Genomic DNA, 18,245 nt, shown 5'->3' on the forward strand with positions numbered 1-18,245 from the left:
GATGGACATAGTTGAAAAGTATTTATAACTGTATTTCATGTTTGCAACCCTTCAAAAGTTTCTTTGAGGATATTTGAAGAAAACATTCAAGCTTAGCTCAAGCCAAAGGAAAAGAGGAATGCTTCTAGACTCGGTGGAAATACATCTTATTTTTTGGTAGGGAGGAATTATCATAGGTAGAGCATATAGGTTCTGGGTGTGCCAAGCAATAACATCAGCATCCTAACATCCAACCAAAGTGTTTGGATTTTGAAAATACCTTTGAAACAATCAAAGGAAATGATGAGTATGTTATTCTGTTGATTCAAAATACAATAGAAATACTTGGTAGGGGAACAAATGCACACAGTGCAGAAAAAGTCAATAAAATCTTTCAATGCATTGCTGCACAAGACTTCCCATGTCACCAAAAATTGAATAGGGCAGTCTTCTGTGCTAGGTACAAATAATTTTATTGCATTCGAAGAGAAGAAGATTATCTAACATTTTTGCCCAAGCATGATGTCGCCTGTGATAACACATTTTTGACTTTTTTTGGACATGTTATTTGTCATTTTTTGTTCAAAGTATAATAACCCTTGCAAAAATGTCCCCAAAGAAAAAGCCACAAGAAGAAAGCCATAAGAGAATAAAAATTACCATTGAAATAATGAGTCAAATCATTGATAATCGAGAATGAGGTGTGAGCATAACTGATCTGACACCCAAATGCAATCAGTCAACATCAACAATTTGCACAATCCTCAAGGACTAGGATAATTATGGAGATAGATAAAAGATCTTGTGTTTTCCCATCATATCTGTTGAGTTAAATCCTCTTGGGTCTTCCAATGGTTTAGTGTCGCTGTTGCTGCCAAAGTTTTGAAAGCAAGAGATGATCACTCTGGCCAAGATTATAGGACTGGAGGTGGATAACAATGGTGTCAATGAGCTTGTGGATGAGCACAGCCAAGAGCTGAGCACTGAAGAGCTCATGGAGTTGCATTGTATTCCACCACAGGAAGTCATGGAGAAGAGTTGGTCAGATGGGATAACAGCAAAACAACAATCTTCTGGTGTGATAAGAGAAATTCTGCAAGCATGGGGAAACTGTTGCATCATACATTGAGAAACATCACCCAAATAAGGCAGTAGTTATGAGAAATACAAACTTATTTAATGAAAAACCATGTCACCTTTTTACCAAATTTTGAAGCATTGACAAAATAAAATGTTGCTTGATATCTTTCAAAGTAAAAAAAACTAGGTATGTATCATAAATAATGTACGAATTATTTCAATTTGTTTTGTTTTCTGCAATATGAATTTGCATTCAAACTGGTTAATTCCACAATTGAGGAAAATAAGATGATTCACGATCCATAGCCATGTATGTATATGTAATGACCTTTGATTAAATCTTCATCAAACCTAAACTTTGATCAACATAAATTTTGTTGAATTTTTTAGCATTGAATGCATTATTGTATTTTACATTAATGTAAATGGAAAAAACTGTTTCTCTTAACGAGTAAGATTCTGGAATGAATTATGCTCTTTAAGCAAGGTTTCACTATGTATAAAGAGGAACTGCCACCTGAAGGTTATTCAAGCAAGGAGTCATGAGTCATGCAAGAAAAATTTCACATAGCTTAGGTACCAGAATGTGTAACCTGGAGATTGAGTTTAATTGGTTGGGGTGGAGGTCACTTTTATTAAAGCTCTATCAAGGTGAGTGACATTCATACAAGGTTTGTATAAAAAGTATTGGTAAAAATTTTTTCATGATATGTGCCTAAAATGCTGAGTTCAGACCAATGGTTAATTGTGCACATGATCACAGATTGTCTTGGCATTGATAAGATGACAATGGACATCATTATCACAGAAAATTTGGTCTTGTGAAAGATCTGTGCTAAACTCGTCCTGAAGGTCTAAACAGATGACCAAAAACTGAGTCAAGTGTCTGTTTGCAAAGACCTGTAATGGCATCGCAATGTTACCCCAAGCTCCTTGCAGTCCTGAATTGGCACCAGCAGAATATTTCCTATTCCCAAAAGTGATATCTTCCCTCAAATGGCACCACCATGGGACCCTAAGCCATAAAAGAAGCTGGCAAGCATACTCTTGAGGACCTTCTGGAATCCGCCTACGAGGGAGCCTTTGAGTCGTGGAAAAGCCACTGGCAAAAGAATCTTGACACTCAAGGGATATACTTTGAAGAATTTTGAAGCATTGAAGCAATATCTGAAATAAACATATTTTTCCTATAACTACTTTTCTGCTACTATATATCCTACTTTTTATACAAACTATGTACATTAGCGGACTAATCAGGAAAGCCAGTACCTTTCCCTGTGCCTCCTGCAATTTCCCAAGAAGTTGTAATAACCAGAAAATTATATTGCTTTGATTTTGGGTGGGATTGCCCATTGCCATCATATGACCGCCAGATATAAGCCCAGGACTCTGGTCAGAAGGCAGATCCTATCCATCCCCTGGCCTCCTTTCTTCTTGAGAATTAACATTCAAGAGCTGCTCAATAGATATTAATCGTAATTACTTTCTGACAAAATACCTTTACTCATCCTTCCAATTTGGATGTTCCTCTTCAATCAAGTCCCCAATGGATACAGTGCGCTTGTTCTAACATTTTTCCACTCTTCAAAGACATGCTGGAAGCCATTTTTTGATAGTTTCTTGAAAATCAATCTCAGCAGCCTTCACCAATGCTTCTGATGGTGAAACATTCTTTCCACAAAGTTGTTGCTTCACTAGAGGAACAGGGAAGTGTCAAGTGGAGTATAGGTCTGGAGTATACGGAGGAATGAGAAACACACATCATTTTGATTTTTGGAGTACATCAGCAATGACATGTGCCACTTGTGGCCATGCATCAATATGGTGCAGCACGCAGCCTGGCTAACATAGTATCTGAATGAATTGCCAACTCTATGGATGCTCAGGAGATAATGGTGTAGGATCCCCGAAGTCTACACTCCAGCTTGAGCAACTTTAATGCTATGATGGCTATATCTTGATGGGAAGAACAACTCCTTTGGGAAACAATAACTTAGGTAGCAACAAATAAAGTGATTAAACCTTATGCAGTCATTGGAAAAGCAAGAATTATTCAAAATCAGTGATCAGAAATAAGAAGCAAATAATAGTCAATCAGTGATGAAATGTTCCCTGAATAGATTGCCTTGCACTGGAGTTGTTCTGCCCATCTTGAGACGAGTTGGGACACAAGTTGAATATCACCATATCACAACTTTAGGTATTCCCAATGAAGATTACCAGGGCATCATGTTTGGATCCCTTTTGGAAGATATCAATGCCTCTTTGGGAAGAAGATTTTTACAATGATAAACAAATTTTTGTTGGTTCCAAATAGGTTGTATCAAATTTTTATACTTAGAATTAACAAAAACATCCTTTTCTCAACCTCCACAAAAATGACTTGATTTAAATGCATTGATTTCAGATACTTGGGTGGTGACGTGGAAAGATTTCTCCAAAATGCATAATACTTCTACTTTCAAATGGAGGCTTTGAAATAGCATGACCAAGACATTCACCAGACCTGACATTACCTCATGAAAATAATTACATTGCATTTATTTGCTGTTGCTCATTAATAAAATAATTGGCAAAATTACTTAACTCAGTTGCATTGAGATAGGAAAGCCGTCCTATTGCTGAGTGGCAAAGGATGTCCCCCTTTGGTTTACCAATGGCACCAGGTAACGCATATCTTGTGATGCTCTAATACGAGGTGCATTCAAGTTCTAAAATTGCTATATTTTTTCATATGCCTGGGAGAATATGAAAATTTTTAGTTTGGCTTAAAATACGTAAATACCATTCGATGGTTTCTGGCTCAACTTGGTGGAAGTTCATGTTCATTAAATGAAGAACAATGTATTTTTCCACTGTTCTTTATTTTAGTACTACTAGTTTCAATGCTTGAGTGTCATCATCAGGTACAAATTAGTCAAGTTGCGGTCCATTCTTGTGGGGGAAGGGGTGAGTGAGAGAGGGTGAAGGAGAGGGGGAAAAGAGGAGGGGTTGGGGTGGATCAGCTTTGATGGGAAGGAGGAGAGGGGTGTTAAGCATCAGGAAAGGCGATTAGTGGGGTTCACAGTGAGGGGGGGGAAGGGTATTTAGGTCTTTCTGTGAAGGATTGGGATGCTTCCAGGATTGGGGAGAGGTATTCCAAAGAAACTGCGGCAGATGCCGCAACAGTAACTTTTAACGGAGTCATCCGCTAATGTGCATTGGGGAGAGGTATTCAAACAATAAATCGTTGACCAAATTACCCTTTTACAAATTCTTTCCGATTTCCAACAGTTCCCTGTTTTGTTTGACAAGGTCTATTGTATGCCTACTAAACAATCAATAAAACTATTAATATTACTATGGTTGGCATATTCATTACAACTTGTGTATTAATATTTTAGGGAACTCTTCATTGACCAGAAGACAGGAGAAGTCTTGAGAGAAGGTGACCTTGTGAAGAATGTCAAAATATGTAACACTCTTCGTATCATTGCTAAAAAAGGAGGTGATGAGTTTTACAAAGGTGAACTTGCCAAAGACATGGTTAATGATTTTAAAAAAATGGGTGGAGTCATAACCTCAAAGGATTTAGCAGACTACAAGTGAGTTTTCATACATGTAAGCTAGTTCCTCTGATGATTACATGAAAGGGTGTTATTTAGAAATAAAAAGGAAGACCAAAACTGAACTAAAACGACCTTGGATCATATTGATATTATCTTTGATTTAAACCATATAATGCTATGGAATGTATGGAAAGTTATAGTTCCTAATTTTTCTCTCATTGCCGTAAGGTTTTCGCTCCCTTCTCCCATTAACTCCAGCTTGAACATACTGGAAGGGCTTAGGTGTTTGAGAGACTTCCATAGTTGCTCCAGTAGGAGCAATGACTGCTGCCCATAGTTGGGTTTTTTGCCAAAAAATTAGTTGAAATTGTAACACCATCTTTGCCATAAAAATGAAATGAATTCAAATCCCATTCAATCAGTTTCAAATTCAGTGTCACTAATTAAAATACTCCACACTTTGGCTCAGAGCAAAGGCATGACAATATTAAATATAGTAGAGCTTTGCATGGGAGACAAATGGTCCCTAGCCTTCAGTAATTCCTGTGATTTATAAAACCATCTGTAAACTTGTTTTGTCAAAGTAAATGAATTGAAGAGAATATCATCCAAGGGCAACTGAAAGTATGGCCTACTCAACAGGAATTGTCCATGGGTAAATAATAAAAGACTGCATTCATGGAGGGCCTCTTTGTTATTGAAACATAAGACCTATACTAAAATTCTTCCATGAATTATTAGCTGGGTAAATTTGATGCAAATCATCAGTAAAAATATAGGATAAAATATCTAATTTTAAAAATTTGAGTTATGTGGGATGCCTGACAGAAGTGAAAATTTATATGGCACTAAAATAAAAACTCTATCTCTCTATTCTTATCTGTACATTCCTCACTATAAGCTTTGAAAGATGTCAAATAATGATGCATAAAATATTAAATAATAATACAGATCATGGATGACTCCAGAAAATATATTTGTAGTAACCCTTTTCATAGAATACCATTTAAAAATTGCCTAAATAAAAGCAAGACTTCAATAAAAAATTACAGCATTTATAAAATAGCGCAGGTATAAAAATAATGTTTTGAAATTTTTGGCAGTCATGTCATGAGTTCCTGTGTTTGCCTGATCAGAATATAGTCATATGCTGGAATACCAGCTACGTCATGACAAGACAAACATTGACTGAGGAAAATGTCAAAATTCCCAGAGAAGTCTTAGAGACTATTGTCGGGGACATTGGCATTCATGGTGGTAAAAATGAAAGTTCCCCTAGCTGCCTCAAAGATGATTATATAATAGGAAATGAATAGGAACACAGTGATATGCGTAATTGCATTCATTAAGGTAAGTAAGTTCTCGTCATAAGAAAAGAGAAAATGGTCATGCCATTTTTATCTTCACAGAAGCTCCAATTTCTAAATCACATGAAATGGAGAATTTCAAGACAAGTTTCAAGACAAAAACCCTGTTTGCCCCTTAGAAAAGGAGAGAAGTCAAAATGTTTACTATTATTTGGAATCTAAAGATATAGGTTGAATCTTCCAAACTTCAAAATAGTTGGGCATTTCATTATTTAAATTATTCTTTCAAACCATTCGAATGAATGTTGATGAATTTCAGTTATCTCTGATTGATACATAAATAACTAATGAGGGAAGATATCCTTTAGTTTATATAACAATTCATGACCAGAATATACGTAAATCATTCAGCAATACTCATAATTCTATTAATACCAGAATGCCTATAATGATTGGAATTAGTAAAATGTTGGAAAATGAACCATTATTAGTCATAATTATATTTTTTATCAATACAGTGATGGCAATGAAACTGATTTTTTTTTTCCTTTTGGCAGTGTTAGGTGGAATGAACCAGTGGAAGTCAGATTAAAAGGAGGCCTGGTTGTCCAAACAACCCCTCTGCCCTCCAGCGGTCCATTATTGGCTTTCATATTATCAGCTTTGGATGTTTATGAATTCGGACCCGAAAATGTAGCAAATATCAATAACACTATAATCACATATCACAGAATAGTAGAAGTTTTCAAACATGCATACGCTCTACGTGGACAAATGGGAGATCCATATTTTTCTGATATAGAGGAAGTAAGTACATACTAAGGCATAACTATACTTCTTTCTAGTACACAAATGCAGAGTAAGGAAATTTGAAACTAAACTACCCCATGCCCGTTAGACTATGACTTGCATAAAATTGGCTGTTCAGATTTCAACAAAAATCCTTTCTACATTGTTCAATGCATCTTCTAGATGAAGGATCTAAAATAATTGAAGAGAGACAGAAGTTTGCTGTGAAGACTTCCGCCGAGTGTAGCGATTAAAGATTCAAATCTTCAGAGATGGGAGGTCTGTTATAAATATTCTATGAGGCTCCTGCATGTGTAATTTGAAAATATTTAAAAATTCTTAATTATCTTATTTAAGTTCAAACAACTGAATTAAAAATGCCCTTTTTATTGTTTTTTTAACCAGTAAAAAACTTGTACATTTCAGGAAGAGGTTATCTTAAGAAAAAGGCCCCAGCATAACTATTTCCTGATTTGTAATAATGCTTGAAGTATCTCATCAGTATCTACTTTTTCAATTAAAATGAGGCACATGTAAATTTACTTATTTGATAAAAGTTCACAATATGATATTTTTGGTACACAAGTCAATCTAATACATTTACATAAAAGCTTATGGTATAAATAGTTTCACCACCATTAATTTAGCATTAATATCAATGCATATTGAAGAATTACCTAAGGCAATGATTATTGGGAAATATGTATGTAATAATTAAGCGTCTTCTCGCATTTTCTGGTGGGAACATTGGAAAGTAATGGAAGTATTCTTTCTTTTTAATTCACTTAAATTTCTCCCTTACCCTCAAGATTTGACAAAAATTATTAATAAATCACCCAATAAATTTATCTTTGGTTTAAGTGATATCCCAGAGAGTTATAAGGAAATCCCTTGATTTAATTAAGGATCACTTCATATAACTTATCAATGAATCCTTCAGAATCTGAGTTTCCCCTGGCATTCTTAAGGTCACCAAAACTGTACCCCAAGGTTAAAAGAAAAAATATGGATTCTCATCACTCAACTCATTCATTTGATGATAAAATTCAGGAAAATCTTCAATAAGGTTTTCTATCCTGACTGATATCATACTTTGAATCCCACAATTTTCTGTCCACTATTCAACGTGGGTACTTGACATGCCTGTTCCGGGCTCTATTTCATTTTTTATATCATCAGTATCAATGAATCAATACAATGCATTTTAGTGTGGTTACCCGCACTAAAATGCATTGTTCTTCAAGGTCCAGGTTTCTGGAAGAACTCAGTTTAGTCATGCAACTTTGACTGTAGTCCTTGCTTCCATTTTTTTAAATGGGCATTAATAGAAACTCTGTAGCTTAATACTGAGAAATCATCATTACTTTACTCGTATATCATTGCACAAACTCCACCTGACTCAAAGGCACCAATTACATAACACCATTTTACTGATGCAAAGTCATTACATAACTGTTTGAAGCCTGCTATAATCTTAAACAAATTAAAATCATTATTAACACTTTTTTGGTATTCTCATATGAGCAATGCTTCTAGTAAAAATTACCTATAGGACATAAGTAAACTATATGACTATGTGACAACTCTACAACCATGGATTGCCAAAAATGGTGCTTTTTGATTACAAGCATGAAGAGAAACCTATTCGTGCCTCACATATTAAGTCATATCTCTTGACAGAAGACCTTGCCCATCATCTTATATAGAATACAGAAAAATATAAAAAATTCACAAAAAGACTCTCCTGTTTCCGCTAAAAAGTAAAAAAATAAGTCACAAATATGTTTCTTAGAGTATCAAAAAATCATCTATGACTTTCCTGTAAAATAACCAAATATGAAGGTAGTTAGAAAGATTCTCACAAAAACCACCAGATTTCAGTGATAGTGCAACAAGTTTCCTGCATAGTAATAAGTAATCATTTATGAGTAACCACGTAATGCGTCAGTTCTCTGGGAAGAGATCTGTGGAGCATGAGCTTCTCTATTATTGTTCCCATGTAGTGATTTGTGAAGATTGAAAAAAATTAGATTCGAGCATTGACTAAATACTTTGTAAAGAAAGGTATGAAATTAAAGGAAATCCATGCTGACTTCTAGAACATTCTAAGGGGCTCTGGCTCCTTCATATTCAACTGTTGCCAAGTAGACAAATGAGTTTAAGTTTGACAGGACAGCTTAGATGATAATCCGTATAGTGGTCAGCCAAAATATGCCACTACCCCAGATTATATTGCAAAAGTGCATTAAGTATTCACGGAGGATTGCTGACTGAAAGTGTAAGAAATTGCTGAAGCTGTAGGGATGTCATCTGAATGGACAAATCACAGTTTAACACTGGAATTGGATGGAGAAAATTATCTGCTAGATGGATCATAAACACATAAGAATGGAAATTTCTGAACAATTTCTGCAACGTTTTGTGACCACAGGTGAAACTTGGGTCTACTACTTTACCCCAGAGACAAAAAAGAAGTCAAAGCAGTGGAAACATGTTGATTGACAAGCACCGAAAACAGCAAAGGCAATACAGTCGGCCAGAAAGGTTATGGCTTCAGTTTTATGGAATGGGAAAGGGATTCTGCTGACAGATTATCTTCCCACTGGCCAAGCAATTACTGGACAATGCTACACTATTATCCTGGGCCAATTAGAGCAATGGATACACGAAAAAAGGTCAGGTTTGGCAAGAAAAAAAGTCATGTCTCATCAAGAAAATGTACGTCCTCACACAAGTGTCATTGCCATGGCAAAAATACATTAACTAAGATACAAATTGTTGCCACACTAGCCTTATTCATCTAATTTGGCACTATCAGACATCCACCACTTCCCTAAACTCAAAATTTTCCTTGGTAGATGGAGATTCTTTTCAAACAAAGAACTAACAGTGGAAGTAGACAGGTATTTTGCATGCTGAAAGGAAAATCTAATTTTCGAGATGGGATTAAGACGTTGGACCATCGCTGGAGCAGGTACATTAATGTACAGAGAGACTACATTGAAAAATAAAAAGTTTCACTGAGGTTAGTCATCTATTTGTATTCCACTCCAAGAACTTTTCTAATTACCCTCATACATAGATTTCAAAACTTACTCAGTAGTTGTTTATAGAAACTGCCTTCGCAAGCAATGGAATAAATTTGTTTGTCTTTCAGAGGTTACATTTAAAAGAATATGGACTAATTGCATTCAATAAGTGAATGGTATTTTCAGGGGTTATTTCAATTTAATGATGTTTTAGAAATTTAATAAAAAGCTTATTAAACACGAAAATAAGTACAATAATAGATACTCATTTCTACCGATTACCTATCCTGGCATCATCATGCTTTATTGGCTCAGTCCTACATCTGTGAATAGAGCAAGTGGTCGCAAGGTTATTCTAAATGATTTTCACCATTAAAGTTGTTTGTTGGTCCGTAAGTAAGGTCTTAATTATTATTTCAATTTCTCTCATTTTCATAAGTTTTTCAATAGTCCTTTACTTAGAAAAAGCTAAGAATATTGTTTTCTGTTCAATTTTATCTGTCGGCTTCAGTTGAACCAATTTATGGAACTTTGCAAAGATAAACCAAATGTAAAAAGTCAAATTACTGTTTTGCACTCTCTCGTTATAATTATTAACTGAGCCATTTATCCATTTATCATCATCTCTTTTTTAAACTAGATGATATTACCAAAGTTTTGTATGTTTATTTACACTGCAATCATGAGCATGGTAACAAAAATATTTTTTCATTATGTAATTATTGACAACTACTATATGTGACATTTTTTAAAGACGGTAGCCATTTAGAGGGCCGTACTGGCCAGTCTATAGCCTTAAATTCATGAGTTTAATTCTATAGTGTAAGAGGCATTCACTTGAGATCAAATATTACGAAAATATGTATGTACGAGGGTCATCCGGAAAGTAGTACCCGTTCGTGCCGCATCAAGTGCTGACGGCGCGAGTAGCCGCTGGACGAGGTCAGATAGCTTCAGTGGCTTGTCTGCCTTCTCTGAGCCAAGTTGCGTGACGCTAGCATTGCCTGTGTTGTTTCTGTGATTGTTTACAATGTTTAAAAAAATTGAGAACGCCGCCAGTTGTGAAGTGAGGGCAGTGATTAAATTCCTCAATGCAAGAAACGTTCGCCCATGTGATATTCATCGCCAATTAAAGGAGGTGTATGGAGACAATGTAATGGACGAGTCGTCTGTTCGGCGGTGGTGTCGCAACTTCAACATGGGGAGGGGGAACACACACGACGATGAGCGTTCGGGGAGACCGTCTGTCATTACAGACCAACTGGTGAGCTCAGTTGACGAATTCGTGAGGAACGATCGGCGCGTCACAATTGATGACATCTGTGAGCATTTTCCCAATGTTTCTCGAACAATTGTTCATGAAATTGTTAAACACCATCTGCATTATGCAAAAATTTGTGCAAGATGGGTCCCTCGCGTATCTCAATGAGCTGGCGGCGAAGGACTATGCAGCAGGAATACAGAAACTTGTCACACGTTATGACAAATGCCTTAATTTGCTTGGAGATTATGTTGAGAAGTAGTTTAAAGTATCCTCTTTCAAATAAAATTTTTTATGTTTGTTAATATTTACTTTTGTGTCTTTATTTCACGAACGGGTACTACTTTCCGGATGACCCTCGTATATCTTATGATTTTTCAGAAGTTACTTCACCACTTCAATACAGGGTTACCTCTTTTATTCCGTAAATGGATTTTTGAAACTATTTTTTACCTCTGTTTTTTGCCTTTTTACCTGTTTTATCCAGTGTATGCCTCTTTGAACTTATTTTATACACAATCTATCCTATGATTTTACATTGCCAAAACTTCCTGGAAAAATAAACATATACATTGTGTTGTATTTTAATATAGGAATGTTTTACATGTAATAATATATTTGCTGCAATTTTCTTTATCTATTTAGGTCATGAGAAATCTAACTTCAAGAGATTTTGCTCAATGGGTGGTGAAGCGAATAAGTGATAGCTCGACCAGAGAGGACCCCTCATGGTATGGAGCAACGTCACTCACTTCAGATGACCATGGCACTGCTCACCTGTCTGTAATTGCACCTAATGGTGATGCAGTTTCACTCACAAGTTCAATAAACCTTTAGTAAGTTATAAATAATGATAGGTTATTTCAATGAACAGTAATTGCTTACATTTAAATCTATCAATCAATCTTATAATTGAAATTCCAATGTCTATTCCTTTAATCTCTGAATTAGGGAAAATATTTCGAAAAGTCTATTATGAGGGAAGTTTGGGAGAGTTTGAAAGCAGTTATTGTCCATTTATTTTTTCATTATATCGATCTGAACAAATGAAGGTTATTAAAATGTAACATAAAATCAAAATGAAACATACACAAGACTGCTACTGCAAAATGTATTTTAATCATGCCTGGTGTGCTCATTCAAACATCTTCTCAAAATCCACAATGCATACAATTGCATCCTTATGATATTCTATTTTCCTTTCTACTCATTATACCTTTGACATCATGCATACCCATTCCCTTTCCAAACCTAGATTGACTTTCTCTTGAGTATTTGCTCCTTTGCTCTCTTTTCAATCTTTTTTCTGATAATCTGAAGCATGTACTACCTTTGCCGTCCATGAAATCAAACTCGTACATCTATAATCCTCAAATACTTTCCTTTTTTGGTGTGGGTATCAACACTGATCCAACAGTCTTCCAGCGAACTTCCTCGCTCATAATTCTATGAGTTCATAAAAACTCTTCCTTCTCCATTATCCTAAATTCATCTGTAGTTTTGCATGGATTTCATCTGTTCCCTTCTGCTCTCTTTCGTTGAATTTCCCTTAATGCCTTTTCTATCTCATAGTCAAGTATTCCTGGTCCTCAGCTATCCTTATCTATATCACAGACCTATTTATCTTTACCATCAAGTTCCTCAATACATTCCATCCATTTTGTCAGAACCAATTTTTCAATTAACAGTTTACCTGTTACATCTGTACATTATTTACAGAATTCCATTTCTTACATCCCAACAGTTCCCTCTACTTTCTTCAAAAAGTTTTTATTTTGCTCTGTCTCTGTGGAATCTCCATATCCTTACCCTGGTCTTTCCACCGTGCTTCTTTAGCCCTATTAATTTCTCATTTTAGTTTATTGTTTAGCCCTTTGAACTTTCTTCTCCCTAATTTTGTATTCACCGTCTTCCATTCCCATCTCTCATCCATCTTCTTCATTATATCTTCTTTAGTTCATTTTTTCCGAATTCTTTTTCATTCTATGCATTCTAATCCCCCTTTCAATATCAAAGTTTATTCTCCGCACACTTGTTATCATTTCATCTATCCCATCTACTCCTTCCTCCCTCTGCCTATTGTCAGCATTCACACCTGAATAACCACTAATTGACCAGTTCTGCTCTTATATCTACGAATAATAATCTGAAATTCCCCTATTCCATGCTCACCATCCTTCTCCCCAGTTTCCTTTCCATTGCTATAGCCACCCCTCACTCCCTCTCTTCTCATACGCTGTATGTTACTCCATAATGATCACTCTAATAATCATCTGTATCCTTCCATCTCACCTCACAAACACCATAAGTGCCTATAATTCCTCTCCATCCATTTCCCATGCTATTTTTTCTATTTTACCCATGCCTAACATTCGGAGTCTCTATTTCTCCCGGTGGTATTCCTCTTTTGCCCCTCCTTTTCTGCTGCCATCTTCTTGCCTGTGCAAAGATTTTGTGTGACGACAACCTCAGAGGTTGGATTCAAGTATTGCTTCCTCCATTCCTGGGTACACCACTTGGTCAAGTCCCATAGTTGCAAGGATTTATTTTCATACTTGGTTCCACCATCATTGCTTGGGATAAGCCATTAAGGTGGTTCCCCTTTGCCCTCCTCACATGATCTATATGCACTTGAATTTCTTAAAATGGCATCATTACCATCCAAACTAATCAAATGACACAGTATGAACAGTGCCAGTATTTACAAATAGAGCTTGCATTGAGGCTATGCCTAATAAACTCGGAGGGATAGTTTTAAATGATCCATTAAAGATAATTGCAGAAAATGTAAGAGTGGAAATCGTGACCCATTGTCTTTCATTGTACACATGGGGAAATAAATAAGTATTTTTTTTAATTCAATAAAGGCATTTTATTTTCAGTTTTGGAGCTGGAATCATCTCCAACAGCACAGGAGTAATTCTCAACAGCTGTATAGATGACTTCTCTTTGCCTGGCATTGAAAACTATTTCGGTATTCCTCCATCTAAGGCAAACTCCCTCAAACCTAAGAAGAGGGCTTTATCATCAATGGCTCCAGCAATAATTTTACAAATCCCTTACATGAATAAGCATGATACAGAATCAGAAGGGATAATAAGACTGGTGATAGGTGCTTCAGGAGGCACCAAAATACCTACTGCTATGTCCTTGGTGAGCATATAGTTTACATTAATTTCACATTTGGGCAAATCGCACAAAATAAGGCAGACCCACTTATATTTACCTTGGAATTATTGAAAGGAAAGTAGAAGGAATCTCCTCCCAACAGGAAATTTTTCATATTTTTTACCTCAGTAAAAATTTGATTGAATTGAAATGGAAATATATGTACAGGTACTTATTGCTCTGGGATCAGTCTGGTCCCATAAAGTATAAATGGTTACATATAATGCGAACTTTTCCAAACAGAATAATTTGATAGTTTTGACATTAAGATTATTTTATATTAATTATTATTTTATTTTTACATTTAATTGACATTATCTTTATATTAATCAGAATTTATCTTTATTTTAAGCACCACCTCTGGGATTATTTTTACCCTTTGGGCATTTTTTAAATGTACTGGTAAAATATTCCATACTTTACATCCACTAATTGAGGATGATTTCTCATGCAAAACATCAAAATGGAGTAAGATGAAATTTCTCCTTTTTGGATAAGATGTTTTCCAGCATATGCATTATATGTAAATATTTTGTTAAAATAAGTTGGTATTTTATATTGCATTCATTTATATATAAAAAAGCTTTATACTATCAACACTTCTGCTCAAATTTGAGCTGATGGAGTTGTGTGATGATATAGTATTGCATAATAATATAAAATATATATCTTATGCGAGAAATCTGTAATCTTTGGATTCACATTAAATTCTTCATAAATATCAGAGCTAACAATGGAAAAGTAATAAAAGTATGGAAATAGCATAGCTTCAACAAGCCTTTAAAGAAGTCTTAGAGTTATAAGGTACCTGAAGTATTTCAGCTAGCCCAATGTTATTTATTTATTGCATACTGTATCTGTATGTTCATGCCAAGTGCTAGTTTTATTAATTGACACACAAGACCAGGCTCCAGTAATTAATAACAAGTACCAAATAGTTTCAGATTTTATTTATTTAAGTGCTAGATGTAGAATTAATTATGTGCAGTAAAAATCAAAATTTTTCAAATTGTATTCTGATTGATGAATATTTGTTATTTATAAGTAGTTTCTCATGTTAGGTTAGTTAATCAATGGACTCTTGCTCTAGACACTACCGTGCTTCTAAATCCTGACCCATATTACATAAAATATCCTTAAACTGTGCACTACATATAACAGAAACTCATTCTTTACCTCTGAATACTTTCAAACCCCTTTATTTCATTCAGAATGCCTGCTCTCTCTTCCTGACTCTGGTGCATTGCTTTCCCTTAACATCCTCCACTTTATACCAGTATCCATTATCCCAGTGCCTCTCAGCGTCTCCTGCATTCACTTCTCTCACCTCTTTTGTATTTCTCCCAAAAATCTCCTCCTCCCCTACCATGGCTAAAACTTTATCACTTGTTTTCCTTTCTGTCCAGGTTTCCAAGCCATACACAAAAATGCTTGATATTTAGGTTTTCATTCATCCTTTCTTTACATCTTTATTTGTAGGATCAACTCCCAACCCCTCGTTAAAGATACTTTGAAACATAATTTGAGCTGAGCAAAATGAAAGACTTTAGCAATGATCTACAGTCTTTAAATTTGTCTTCATTGGCACAGTAGATTTTATCTTTCCTACAAGCCAATACTGATTATGAAATAATATTTTACATGGTAGCAGATGTAAAAATAAAAAAGGAATGAAACTGGAACTGCATCAGTGAATTCTATTATTATTAGAAGATCACATTTCAAATGCAATATCAGGTTGAAAAGAAGAAACTTCAACTTCACACCTAAAATAATGATGTTAAAGAGGTCTACTTTTGTGAAAATATATGAAATAAAAAGCTGTATTTACAAATAAATTATTATTCTAATACTGATAAATGTATATGTCTCAAAGTGTTTACATATTGATATAGTATATTATAATATAAATATGTAAACACAACATATTATTTGTGCTTTGATCATAGTAATTCAAATAAAAGAAGTCTTAGCATAATAGTTTACGCTTCACATGGTATGGATAAACAATAGACTAGAATGAAAAAAAGATACCATTAATCATGTGCTCCTCACCTTATCCACTGATCGATATTTTTAAGTGACACTTGCATCAGCAACAATTCCTTTAACTCGTGACTAACCTTCTCAGCTATTATTGGAGCATATGAACCCTAAAATTGTCCACTGGCAAAACCTTCATGCTCTCACAATTGACCATCAAAATTGCTCTGAAAATCACTCAATCCGGCAGCTCTTTTTTGGTTTCTCTGAAAAAAACATATATATTCTGTAACATTGTCATTTGATTAGTTTAGATATAGTTGCCAATTTTCTGAATTTTGTTTTATTTTCCCCCTCAAGTATTTTTAACTACATATGAATTAAGAATATACTCATCCCTTCACCCCATCAAATCGTTTTACACTGTGCCATTTTTTCAAGTTGGTAAATAAAAAAAAGTCACCGAGGGGCAAATCAGGTGGATACAGTGGATGTTGTAATGATTCAAACCTTGATTCCATCATTTTCACCATTGAAATTGCACAGGTGTGCACCTGTGCATTGCCTTGATGAAGGAGAATTTATTCTGCCAATAAATTTCAAATTCTTTCCATATTCAATTAATACTCTCCATTAATCGTTTGATTCGCTGATCATTCAAAACCATATCGTAAATTTTATCAATCCTTTGGAGTAAGTCACTTCCATTGGATGTCCCAAACGATGCTCATCATTCGTGGATGCAAAATGGATGTGGTTCGTGGATGCAATTTAAACTCATTCACCCAACCATAAAGAGTCTTAAACGCAGGTCTCTTTTTATCTTAACTTATCATTCATAACATTTAAAATTACAGTAAAGGCTTATGGAATTTACATCAAATAGGGCCATGACAAATTAGATAGCAAGATAGGGCATTGGAGTGATTTTGTACATTTCTGCTCCCTCTCTTTGGTCTTGTGTGCACCTCTCACCAGGGACAACTTAATGTATTAGTTATAAAAAAACCATAGATGGTTATCACCCCGAAAGTTGGTTCCATAGGTGAGGGTAGAGTTTGCCTAGTACTAAGCCCAGCAGCATGTGAAATTCACACCTCAAGGTAGAGGGGGGCCAGTGCCTTTCCCTGTGTCATTTATGGTTTCCTGGTAAGATCCTGGTCCTCAAAAAATCACTCAGCTTGGGTTGAGCTTAGGGTGCCCAGAACCCGCACCCTATGGTCAGTAGTCCAATGCTCTACCCCAGACTACCACAACCTTTGTATTAGTTATAATTCGTCCAAATGGACATGACATAGGAACAGCGCACTCACTCTTAAGCAAGTTCCCCACTAATGTATACAAATTTTATCTCTATCGGCAGATAAGCCGCTCAGGTGCATGTTGTAATTTCTAAGCTATTACAATTCATGATTCTCTTTTGGTTACAGGTGACACTCAGGCATTTATGGCTGAATGAAAGTATAAAAGAGGCAGTTGATGCAAGTCGATTTCACCATCAGTTAAACCCAATGGAGATTTCCTATGAGTACGGAGTACTACATGTAAGAATGAATTGCCAGTCAATATGCTTTGCATCCATCTTTCCTGCGTATTTTTGATTTCTCCCAGCAATCCTCCCTCACCATACCCAGCACTTAATTTGTTTTTGACCTTCTCTATCCTTATCCAAATCCACATCTCAAAAGCTTCCAATTCACCCTTATCATTATTCTCCAATGAAAATGTTTCCGCACCAAACAAAACCACATTCCATATCAAAGTTTTGACATGTCTTTTCTTAACATCCTCACTCAATGCAATATAATCAATTAACCCCTCCTTGTTAAATCTTCATTGCCTAACACAATTCTTCTCCTTATATCCCTAATAATTAGCCGGTTTTGGTCCAAAACACTTCTTCTAAGATGGATTAACTTCCACCTGCTCCAGTTGATGAACTCCTATTTTAATACATATTGAACTTAGCCTTTCTCTTTCATAAAAACTGTATAACCTTTGTTTTATTTACATCTATTCTTATCCCATATCTGTAGCACAAACATTCCAATTCACTCAGCAATGCTTGCAATCCCTTGGCTGGCTGACAAACTAAAGGTCG

The 18,245-nt window shown here is 35.4% G+C and overlaps 1 protein-coding gene across 3 annotated transcripts in view; it reads left to right on the plus strand.

Annotated features, from left to right (window-relative positions):
• The window catches only part of LOC139692589 (scoloptoxin SSD14-like), a 79,358-nt gene that overhangs the window by 60,200 nt on the left and 913 nt on the right, over positions 1–18,245 (plus strand). For all 3 annotated transcript variants that reach the window (XM_071590855.1, XM_071590856.1, XM_071590857.1), the window contains 5 exons: positions 4,443–4,643; positions 6,472–6,721; positions 11,639–11,829; positions 13,876–14,146; positions 17,575–17,688. In XM_071590855.1, coding sequence (XP_071446956.1) covers positions 4,443–4,643; positions 6,472–6,721; positions 11,639–11,829; positions 13,876–14,146; positions 17,575–17,688 — 1,027 coding nt within the window. The remainder of the gene's footprint in view (positions 1–4,442; positions 4,644–6,471; positions 6,722–11,638; positions 11,830–13,875; positions 14,147–17,574; positions 17,689–18,245) is intronic.

Source organism: Hetaerina americana, unplaced genomic scaffold (assembly GCF_022747635.1).
Source record: "Hetaerina americana unplaced genomic scaffold, ioHetAmer1.1.p SCAF_4, whole genome shotgun sequence".
In the NCBI taxonomy this organism is placed as follows: Eukaryota; Metazoa; Arthropoda; class Insecta; order Odonata; family Calopterygidae; genus Hetaerina; species Hetaerina americana.